This window comes from Toxorhynchites rutilus, chromosome 2 (assembly GCF_029784135.1).
Source record: "Toxorhynchites rutilus septentrionalis strain SRP chromosome 2, ASM2978413v1, whole genome shotgun sequence".
Taxonomy (NCBI): domain Eukaryota; kingdom Metazoa; phylum Arthropoda; class Insecta; order Diptera; family Culicidae; genus Toxorhynchites; species Toxorhynchites rutilus.
The window spans coordinates 2,608,438-2,620,449 of NC_073745.1; the positions used below are offsets into that span (position 1 = coordinate 2,608,438).

Genomic DNA, 12,012 nt, shown 5'->3' on the forward strand with positions numbered 1-12,012 from the left:
GGCATTTGGATGTTAAGGTGGGCTCAGCCTGAAGGGCGTAACAAGTTTAGTATCACAATGAATTTTCCACAAATGCAATTTTGTAATCTTCCTATGCTCTGTAAGTGTGGCTGATACGGGGTACCTCCTATACGGCTGCCATGATCAGCTGCAACGCCACCCAGTCTGTACCTCATATCCAGCGTGATATCTCTATTTGGCTTATCTGTCATATATCCTCAAACTGACGAATAAGACGAAAAGCTCGTGCATGGTAATTCTCCAAAGCTACAAATTATACATTCCCGCATCTCGCGAATTTTTCGAGTGGCGCAAATGTTTTTGAATATTGTGTTTTAACCCTTTATAAGGACGGGGAAACCGAATTTGACAGGAGTAACACCTCTACAGAACCGATTCTGGAAACTTTCTCTCAGAATACTTGTGAAATGCAGAGTCACACTTGTCATTGAAAATTTTGAAAAAAATCTTTATCTAAACATACAATCTTGGGTTATGAGAATTTATCACTATTAAACTTCGTCAGATATCTCTCTGCCATCGTTTACTCCAGACCGTGCTCACTTCACCATCAGCAGTTCCTCAATTGAATACGCTTTGTCGATTAAACAAGCAACTCTTGGGATTCCTGATCAGTTTCGACCAATTTTCGTTCCCCCGATTTTTAATCGAACGTACCGGAAATTCAATTGCATGAAAAGATACTTCACTGATGGGGCTCAATGGATCCACTGGCTTCGGTGTTCTCAATGAAAATTCTTTGCGCCTTCCGTAAACTACAGGAACTTTGTTCCGTTTATGCTGCCGAGCTGGCAGCAATAGATTTTATATTGGGTATGATCTCCAACAAGCCTGCAGACCATTATTTCACTTTCTCGGACAGTCTCAGTTCGCTTGAGGTTCTTCAGTCGACGAAAACCACTAGACACCCATCTAATTTCCTCACAGGAGTGAGGTAGCAGATGAGTGCACTGATCCAAAGATCTTGTAAGATAACCTTTGTGAGGGTCCCCTCTCATTGCTCAATTCCTGGCAATGAGTAGGCGGATATTCTCTCAAAGGTGGAAGACCCAGGAAGGAAGACAAATTGTTTGATAGAAATATTTCATACGATGAATTTTTCCAAGTGGGAACTCCCTCCTGAGTAGGCAAACCGATTGGGACACTGGAAGTTTTGGGCGGTGGCTACATTCAATTATATCAAATGTTTCTTCGAGAGCGTGGTTTAGAGGTTTGGAAGTAAGTCGTGACTTCATTCGTGTAATGAGTAGACTTATTTCCAACCACAATAAAATCATATGAGTGAGCCACCCACAGGAAAATAACAGCCGGGGAAATTGATATTGCAATTTCATTTGAGAATGTGAGTAATATCGATGATTTTACCAAATATCGACGAAAGGTTACAATTTTGCCGTAATAACCCACAATCCAATCGACGAAAAAAACATCGACCTAACAACGACCGTAACGCTGTTACCTATTCACGATGACGACGATTAGGTATCGACATCTAGATACGGCATTAGTTTGTATGAGGCAAACTATTCTCTATCATATTAGTCGGCCCGAATCAGTTTATATTTGCTAAAATTTGTATGAAATTTTTTTCTTGGCATAATTTTTTCTACTTGAAGTACGTTGTCATGACCCTAATTTGAATTATTTTCTATAGACGTTCAGATATTCTCAAAAAAACTTGTCATTATAATATAAAATTATCTCAAAACATATTTTTTTATGACGTTTTTTCACCACTTGCAGGCAATGATGATTTTCACTTACATAGAGTACTAATTTGATTAAGGAAAAATCATGTTCATTCATAATTTTCATTTTAAAAGTGTATTCATTCCTTCTGCAAATCCATTCTGTCATGCCTATTCCCCAATATCGTCAACGCGGATAGTTCGTTAGTCGAAAATACTGTATAATTAAACAAACCAAATGGCATCACTGGTGGTTCTTTTTTCCACTCCGCTAAACTGTCATCTCAAACAAAAACAAATGGATCATACAACTGGTGAGTATGAAATATATTTCGGCATTTTAATTATTAATTATTTTATCTTGTCTTATCAGCTATGAATACATTCGACTCGTTTGCTTCCATCAATCGGTAAGTGAGAAAGATGATTTCTCCCATCACCACAGTGCGGATTTCCACTTCTATCACAGCAGCCAACAACATCCGTTTTACTGCAGCAGTAACCTCCAACCCCTGTTGGCAACGCCGGGGGACAGCATCAACTGCAGCAGCAGCAGAATTTGACCATGGTATGGTATTGCGAAGAACTTTCCCCATTAGAGGTTCCGTGCTTCGCGCACATTCAAAAATCCTCTTCAGACACGAAAACTCAACGACAAGGAGGTATTTATCAACTTGCTCAGCTGAATTACCACCCGGAGGAACCCGAATGCACTGATTCCGTTGTATAGTAGAATGAAAATAGGCGAGGTAAGCGAACGTAATCGCATGATATTTTAATGTTCGCATTTTTATCCGGATCATACAACTGGTGAGTAGGGAATTCATTTCTGCTTTTCACTTACTAATCATTTTATTTTGTTTCAGCTATGAATACATCCGACTCAATCAATCGGCGAGTGAGAAAGATGATTTCCCTCATCACCACATTGCTTATTTCCTCTTCTGTCACACCAGCCAACAGCATCAGCTTTCCCGCAGCAGTATCCTTTAAGTCCAGGGTGCTATTCCGTGGAACAGCATCAACAGCAACAGCAGCAGGACCTGGCCATAGTATTTCGAGCAATTTTCCCCATCGGAGATCCCGTGCTTCACGCACATTGAAGAATCCTCAGCCACATATCTGTGTCATCGAGGGCAAAGAGGTATTCATCAATGTACTCAGTCGGATTTGAATCGTCAATCCAGACAACCCGGATGCACCGATTCCATTATATACCTTATTTTTATTATACATGGATTTTTATTATTTTTTTTCAATAAAATGATTAAAATCGATCAATGTATTTCCTTTTCATTTTCAATAACAAACCAATACAAACAAGCAGCAAGCAGTGCTGGAAGCAGCGCTGCAAGCAGGTCGACGCCTTGCACATGTTGGCGAAAAAGTGGCGTCAAGTTGTTCGATGAATGCATATGAAAGGTCGATAACTCGATTGCAAAGTGGCAGCATTTGAGGTCGATTGTTGACATTTCATCGACCCGATCTTGGCAGGCAAAACGGAATGTGGGAACCTTGGGTGATGGCTGTATTGGGTAGAATGTCGTGTGCGGAGGAGTTGAAGGAAACCATCAGTATGTGGAACGATGATTCTAATGAGATTGCTGGTGTGAATATTCCTCCGCCGGATCCGGTGGGCGATCTCATCGATGAAGAAAACCTAAATGATGGCTCTTTTCAACTAAGTAATAACCTCCCGAGGGGCGCGCCCTCCTGATTCAATACCAAGCAGCGATTCGAAAATATAATTTCATTACACAAAAAACATCTAAAATACCATGATTATTGACAAATATTCGTTCATTATATTTCAATTTTGAAACTACTAACAAAAATACGCAAAATAGTGTAATTACCATTCATAGTATTTAAATTATTGTCAATATTGACAAAATTATTTAAATTACCTTCATTACCAACAAAATGAACAGATAATTACACAAAACATTGCAAAATTTACACACTTATTTAGGGTTAATACGAAGGGTAAAAAATATTTACATTGAGTTGGAGTCTGTGAGCGTGTTTAATGTCAAAAACCATGTTAGGTGATTTTTTCGAGGTTATTTTTTTGTTTTGAAACGATTCTTGAAAAGTGGGTCGAAATCTTGTCAAAAACATTTACTATCGTTGTTTGTTGTTGAAATAATTGGTCCGAATCGGAAAGCCATTGAACATGGTAAGTTAATAATTGATATTATAATAAAATGATTGTTTCAATTTCCTAATACATAAATACAATAATTCAGGACTTATTCACGAAGGATGAGGACACCGTTCACCGGGAGGCGTTGTGGAAAACAATAGCGCATCATATTGAAGCTGTGCCGGTTGAACTAAGGAAAGCCTTGGAGGAAAGAAAATTCGATCGGCTCATAATTCTGGGAAATCTGGATGAGCATGCCATCGGAAGTCTCCCGTTGGATGTAGGTCCGAAGATTTTCCTTGGCTACATGGTAAAACGCATCCGAGAATTAACCATCCCGTTTTTGAATGCGGATTTAAACAGTCGCGTTGGTTCCCATCGTTCGGTGGATATAACACCGAACCAGAAAACCATGAAGAAGCGAAAGCATACGCCCACTACTTCTGCGGGAAGCTCGATGCTCGGCTCGATGGAAAGTGAAGCCGATTTTAACGCTAGCGTGTATCAGAACCGGATTGCAGTTCTCGTCGCAAATTTCTTGAACACAAAATCGGTGCCAGGTCAGGTGAAACCCGGAGATGTTCAAGTAATTGTGTCCAAAAATGAAGCAGAGCCTCCGGTAGCAAAAGTCGTTCGCGTCAGCTGTAAATTGCCGTGCAATGTTGCCTTGACCGAAGCACGACCTGGCGTGTTCCACCCAACACTATCTAATTTCTTCAAACACTACACCAAGTCACATCCAAAGTATACTCCTCCGGTCATGAACAAGGACATCCGGACAGCTTTTACTCGAACCAAGAAGGAAAATGTAAGAAATCAGGAGCAGCAGACAACAGTAACTGAAAGCAGTGCATCTCACTAGGACCTCTTGGAGTCAGACGTTCCCGGCGAAGGCGTTTTGGAGGAGTATCTAGCCGAGGAAATCGAACCAGGAAACGAAGCAGTCACTATCGAGATTCTGGATGCTAGCAAAGCTGTCGTTGTTGACTCACAGGTTGGTTAGAGTTCCTTGAAACCCTAGAATGCTCAATGTTTTCCGTTTCACCCTTCTTTTTTATTAATAAATAGCTTGCTAAATGGTTGGTTTTAAGTTTTATTTATTCACATGACACTAATGTATATTCACAGTTCATTCCCAACATTTTGTCCGTGTTTGCGTTACGTGTTGCTGATTCAACGTTCTACTGATGCTAAAGATTTGTGTTATTTTTACTTCGTTTTAGTTAAAAGTCGCAAGTCGGTCTCGATCAGAAAATCGGAATTGGATGCTCGTTCGTGAAATCGATTCTAATCAGCCATTAATCACAAGCTATTATGAGTGCACTCAACGAATCGTTAATATAGCTGAACAACTCCAAACCGATTCGAGTTCGGGACGGTCGTCTAATTCTACACCATGTATCCTGGATATTGAAACGACTTCTAATACGGCTTCACCTAGTATGAAATCTAAACTCCTTCTGGAGCTCGTAAATCTCTTCAATGTCAGCGGGAAAAGGATCAAATTTGCAGATGAGTTTAAGACGTATTGCACCTACATGTATATTTTAGCAGGACCGAAGGCTTATAATACGCTTAAATCAACATTGCCGTTAATTTCGTTGAGAACTGCACAAAAACATCTACACAAAACTATTGATCGAGTTAAAGAAGGGGAATTGCGAGTTGAGCAGCTGAAGAAATTTTTGGAACTCACGGATTCTCCACCTGTTGTTTGGCTATCCGAGGATGCAACGAGGCTAGTTTCTAAATTACAAATCGATCCTGCTTCTGGAAATATAATTGGAACTCTTCTGCCGAAAGATGATGAGACAGGAATGCCTGTATTATTACAGAGAGACCTTGAAAGTGTTTCACAGATGAAAAAAGAATTGAACTCCTCCACACTGACCATCAACGCCGTAGTCACTATAGACCCTTAAAAAAAGGTGCCCCACCTTTCTGTTTGATGGTTGTGGGATGTGATAATAAGTTTACTGCAGCACCAGTAACCAAACGACGCATATTCGTAATAGAGAAACTAAATTCTGTTGGTATATTAGTTCCAGGAAGCTCTTCAGATGGCGATTCACGATATACATGTTCTCAAAAACAATTCTGTGGAATGTACAAAAATGTGCAACTAACGAATGTACCAGCAGACTGGATCCATTGGTTCAATACTCCATTTTAGAATGATTACGGTCACCACTGCATTCAAGACACTGTGCATATCATGGGCAAGATGCGAAACAATTTGTTCAACTCAGGAAGTGGTATAAGAATAGGTAAGAATATATTTAAAAATTATTAATTTATTGACATTAGTTGTCATTCATAACATTTCTACGAGCATTTCTATCAATATCATGTCGACAAATTTTTGTATAAACTTTTTTCAGGAAATTTCATCGCATCTAAAGCACACCTAAGGATCGTTGTCCAGAATATGCCACGCACAATACATAAATTGAATGTTGGAGACATTTTGTCGAATGACAAAATGAATTATTCTTCTATTACAAAGCTACTAAACCCAAAAATTGAGGAATGGGTTCTAACAAATATTCCTGGAGGTAGTGGAACTGTGATGTATCTTAAAATAATGCGATATGTGAATGAAGCTTTCATAGACTCATCGCTCAGTCCTCTATGTCGTATTTATAGGATGGCGTTTGCTGTAATGGCTCTCCGTATCTGGAAGACTTGTTGTAGGGAAAACAGGAGCTGCTTTATGATAGCGGCAAATATCTACGCGTGCATTGAAATGAATTTCCATGAATTGATCAAACTCATCAATTTCTTCAGAGAAAAATCAATGGATGAATACTTTTAGCCAACATTATTCGGCAGTCAAGATTGTGAAGAATTTTTTCGCCATTTGAGATCATTGACTACTTTGTGTTCAACAATTGTTAATTTTCAATGCTGGACTTATTGCATAGAGTTCATAGAGTAGACTTTATGAACTATGCAGAAAATATACTGCAATGTTATGGAGTCAATTCGAAGAAGAGTTCCAAAACCTGCCAGACATTTCAACTTCCGGGCCTAGAGGAAATCGAACAAACTGTTCTGAATGCCCAAGTTGACGCTGAAAATGAAATGTTGCACCTGGGTCTTCAGGCTGTGCATCCTATCTCAGCCTCGATCTCAGCATTATTTCCTGAAATAAGGTCTGAAATTCCTTTTGAAACACCCATCACGAACGAAGAACGGAATGATGATGAAGTCAATACATATGCTGATGCAGATGTTGACTTGGATGATGAGCACAACTATTTGGATCTCGATTTGGATCATTTGGATATAACTGTGGCTTCAAACGGTGATTCCAGCATGCATGCCGAGATGTATGTACCTTTGGATGTTGAAGATGAATTGCGGCTTATGCTAGGAGAAAGCGCTAACAACATTGAAATGAAACATCTCATCAAGGAAAATGGTATGTATGGACATAATACAAGTTTGGGTATTTAGCATAAACTATAACACGCTTCGAATTTCAGTATCAATTAAATCATCACGACTGTACTTCAAAATGCAGAATTCAGATGGAAAAGAAGTTTTTGTGAAAAAGTCAACTGTCGTTTGGTTGTTTAACAATGTTAAGGATACCGTTAGTTCAGATCGCCTATACCGTTTTGTTAGGAATAATGATAGGAGAGTTGATCCTATTTTAGCCCAGTCTGGAGGAACGCATGATGAAATTCATATTGGAGATTGGTGTGAGTTTAAATATAGGGCACATGGAAGAACACGAGTCGTGTATGGTAATGTGGTAGGATTTGAATACATCATCGGTAGATCGAAGAACTACACGCTGCACTGCGCTCCAATAAAACCACCCAGTGGCATTGTGCCAACAGGAATTTTTGTGTATGCTAACTGGTTTGAACGATGTGGCAATGTAGCGAACAAAATTCAACTTACTAACATTGTAAATGATGGTCGGATTGATATAGATTTGTACAAAACACATATCCAATCTCCAACATTTATAAACAATGTTATGACACTAGCTTGAACGCAGTTGTTTGTATGATTTGAAGTTTGACTATTCTAAATATATAATAAATACGAAAGGTTCACGACTTGAGGTTAATAAAAAGAGATCGAAAGAAATAAAAAAAATAGTTGATAATCAAATATTAAAACTCGGATTTAATTGAATTTACACAAATTGAAAAAAATAACCCTGGGAATATAAACTTTATAGAATATTCGGTAATTGCTACACTAAGACTTGTGTAATAATTTCGGTAGTACATATTTAAAAATTGTTTATTCATTAATAAATTGTACCCAAGATTACTGCCGTTCTACCGATGGTTGTCCCATGTTCTACACAAACCTTGTGCACGCTGGGATAACCATGCATAGAACGGCAGATTAAAGTGTACTCAAATATTCTTTAGTCAACCATATCCAACCTACCATATTTTTAACAGTGCATTATTCTTATATTTCGTTGGTTTACCGAAAACGAATCTTGATAAACAAAATTATTTCAAGGTTTAACCTTCTAACGCCCATGGTGTGTGTAGAGCATCATTTCTTCAAGGTTCCCTCGGAGGTTCCAACTCTCACTAAATTGCGAAATATTGTAAAATTGTAATTTGAAGTACTAACTGTAAAACTATTGATTTACAACATTAAGTAAAAATGAGCGCTCACTCTTTAGTTTTAGTTTTACCTCGAGCCTTACTCTATGTTTACAGTCAAACACAATTTAAAACAATAAAAAAATTAAACGGCTACGATGTTGTTATTGAAGCATTTTTCATACACAAGCTATTTTGCCATCCAAATCATCATATAAAGTCGTGAGCGTTAGAGGGTTAATTTACCAGCATCCTTCTCTAGTTGAAATCAGAGAGTATTTTGAATATTTCTCAGAATACTTTAATTATTGATAACTACTCCATTCAATTCCATAAATACCACAATAAAATATTAATTATTGTAATTATCATATTGATTCAATTATATATTATCATTATTGGTTGGTTCCTCTTTCTGTACTGGAATTACCTATTAAATACTAAAAATATTTCAAATATTCACAATGTACTCAATAATTATAAAATTACTATAAATAATAACCTATAATGTCATTACTAGGCAGCAAGCGTATGGTAGTGCGTGCCCCTCGTAACCTCCAAATGCGATTGTATTCCCGCAGCATTTTGGAAATGTTCGATTTTTCGAAAAATGAATAATTGGGAAATAATTCTAAAGCATTGACAATTCGATTAACTCCATAAATTCAAATCGATTAACTCCATAAAACAAGATGTTGAGAAAAATGATAAAATATTATATGTTTTTTGACGTGGGACTACGTCTAACCGGAGTATATGGGGGGGGGGGGGTTAAAATGAAAACCTAAACACAGAACATGCAGGAAAAAATGAAAGATTCCGAATGCTTATAACTCGAACATTTCTTACTGGATCGGAAAGATGTTTGCATCAATTGATAGGGAATATTTCTACGCTTCTATCGCAATTAACAAAATGTTATATTTCATTAGATAAACAATTGAATAACTGTAAAATGTTAAGCGTTATCTAAACGGCATAACTGCCTCATTTTGATTGGCCCGATCTACGATTTCCCTAACACAGCCATCAAACCCAAGCAGCCTTCGGTAAATCAGCATTGCAAATACATGAAAGTCGGGGGTATTTTTGTTCCGACTGAAATGTGTTTCCCTAACACAGACTTTAAATCCAAGGAGCGTGGGGAAATTGGCATTCCAAATACATGTACGTCGGGGGCATTTTTGGTCCGACTGAAATGTGTTTCCCTAACACAGAGTTCAAATCCATGTAGCGTGGGGAAATCAACATTGCAAATACATGAAAGTCGGGGGAATTTTTGTTCCGACTGAAATGTGTTTCCCCAACACAGACTTCAGAACCAAGGTGTCTGAGGAAATTGGCATTGTAAATTCATGCAAGTCAGTGGCATTTTTGTTCCGACTGAAATGTGTTTGCTTAACACAGACTTCAAAACCAAAATGTCTGGGAAAATCGGCTCTGCAAATAAATGCAAACTTCGAGTACTTTTGTACTCGCTTGCCTTTGTGCAAACTAGAATATGTTTCTTTAACACAGTCTCCTAAACTTAGGAACCTGGGAAAATCGTGCAGACACTAGAGACGAATGAACTTTCAAGTTTAAATCCTTTATAGTATAAAAAGTAGAAGTTGAAGTTTTTGATTCATGCAAGTCGGGGGTATCTCTGCACCCGCTTTTTTTTTTTGCACTCCGCAAAGTGTTTTCCTAGCAAGGATTACAAAAGCGGGTACGAACACAACGCTTTGGCTCGGTTATTCATTATTGTATTGAAGGATATACCTTCATATCTTCCGCTCATTGAATTTCTACGCATACCATTGATGATTAAGCAAAAAGTTGTTAACCATTTGCTGCGATAACGCCTATTCATTAAACAATATGCGTTCGACATACATGTCAAAATCGGAACTGAGTGCCTGAAGTTCATATAATCAAGCGAATTCGCGGTTCGATAAGTACGTACACTTGAGATGCAAACTTCAGAAGCAAATGTAAAATAAAATAATCGTTTGAAAATTCTCCCGTTCACAAATTTTGTTCTAGGCATCATACCAACCGTAAAAGGACTGTCATTAAATTTACTATCACAATGCATGAATTGACCTTACATGACATTTAACAATATTTTTACTTACAAATCAAATATATTGAATTCAATTGAATTCGGGAATTGTTTCATTCCATCAAAAATTTAATCAATACAAACAAATGATTGATAAGCTAAGGTAGTCCCACGTGAACCTTGCGTTTATATCATAGATATAACCCACCCATTTTTTATTATTTATTATTCAATGACTAGAAGGATTTTGTTATTTAGTGGTGTTAATACTTATTACTAAAAAAATTTGTTCTGAATATATACAGTTAGGGGCTAATCAAGTGCTTCGATACTAAAAATTCAATAATATTCAAAAAGTGGAGTTGATCGATTTGGCAAGTGAAGCATCCATTTCTTCACAGCCAACAATAAAAATAACAGCTATAGCTTTGGTTTGAAAGAAAAAGCCTGTCGGTAATAAGTTAAAACTACATGAAATAAGAAAGGTCACATTTCACCATAGGTGAATTAATGCAGGTTTATACTTAGAGACTTTCATTCACCTGTGCTCTTTCGTCCAGGAATGTCAAAAAAATGACTTTCACATTAATTACACAAACGGTTTTCGTAAAAAAATACGATTTTTCGTAAAAAAATACGTCGTTAATGGGTTAAATGTGCTTCCTGGGCCATTGTGCATTGGCTTGCAGCAATGCAGGAGTTTAGTGTAGCAGTTATCGATACTGAACGTAACACAATTTTACCGAATCCGAATTCGCCCGGAAGCTATGCAACACAGCTGGCATTAAAATCAAAACTACATTCACAGCAGTGGAACTCCATACAATTCACTGGCTAAAAAGTGTCCACATTTTCATCGCTTGTTTACGTGAAGAATATAATTTTTTCAGGCACACTTGATTTGAGAGTGTATGGATCTCTAGCTGTCTTGACGCAAGGTATTTAATGATGAATTATAAGATGGGAAGGTTTATATAAACATGTTTATAATTACATAAGTTTATTCAAATATTAATATAGCTCTTCTTTAACTATTCAGTGCAATTTTATCAAAATTGTAAGAGAAATTAAAAAAGGAATTTTTTTTTCAATATTTTTTTGAGATGGTTATTAAAAATCCATTTTTAACTTTTGCTTCATTATTACAAACTCATAAACGACACAAAGAGTCTTCGATTGTATATTTTTTATATATTTTTTACAGTTTTACAGTACATATTCGCTTATTGGCGCTTTTTTAGTTGGAGTGCTTTTTAATTGGCGGTTTGCTAGTTGGAGCACGCGCCAATCAAAGAGTAGCCATCCGTCATAATTGTATGTCAGTTTTACTCTGTTGTTTCAATGCCATTTTTATTGAAGGGTCCTTGAATGTTACACCCAAAAAATTAAGGCACAGTATAAAAGTTTTTAGTTTTGCAGTTTGTTTGACAAATGATTTCGTTTAAATATATATATATATAAATATATATACAAATATAAAATGAATTATATCACATCCACTATTCGAGGAAGTTAATGATATTTATATTT

General features: G+C 37.1%; 3 protein-coding genes and 1 long non-coding RNA gene across 5 annotated transcripts in view; 3 read left to right on the forward strand and 1 right to left on the reverse strand.

The window, feature by feature from the left end:
• Window positions 1–12,012, reverse strand: part of LOC129764256 (dual specificity protein phosphatase Mpk3) — a 147,884-nt gene that overhangs the window by 7,505 nt on the left and 128,367 nt on the right. The gene's annotated exons all lie outside the window — the stretch shown is intronic.
• On the forward strand, window positions 1,727–3,563 carry LOC129764264 (uncharacterized). Its single transcript, XR_008741093.1, has 3 exons — window positions 1,727–2,023; window positions 2,083–2,519; window positions 2,576–3,563. It is a non-coding gene; the product is annotated as an uncharacterized LOC129764264 (long non-coding RNA).
• Window positions 3,683–6,069, forward strand: LOC129764263 (uncharacterized). Its single transcript, XM_055763187.1, has 3 exons — window positions 3,683–3,888; window positions 3,959–4,849; window positions 5,079–6,069. The coding sequence occupies exons 1-2, from the start codon at window positions 3,886–3,888 to the stop codon at window positions 4,715–4,717; spliced, it is 762 nt and encodes a 253-aa protein (XP_055619162.1). The 5' UTR covers window positions 3,683–3,885; the 3' UTR covers window positions 4,718–4,849; window positions 5,079–6,069.
• LOC129764261 (uncharacterized) lies at window positions 6,603–8,624 on the forward strand. The gene is made up of 2 exons (XM_055763181.1): window positions 6,603–7,279; window positions 7,344–8,624. Exons 1-2 carry the CDS (start codon window positions 6,760–6,762, stop codon window positions 7,859–7,861), a joined length of 1,038 nt encoding a protein of 345 aa, XP_055619156.1. The 5' UTR covers window positions 6,603–6,759; the 3' UTR covers window positions 7,862–8,624.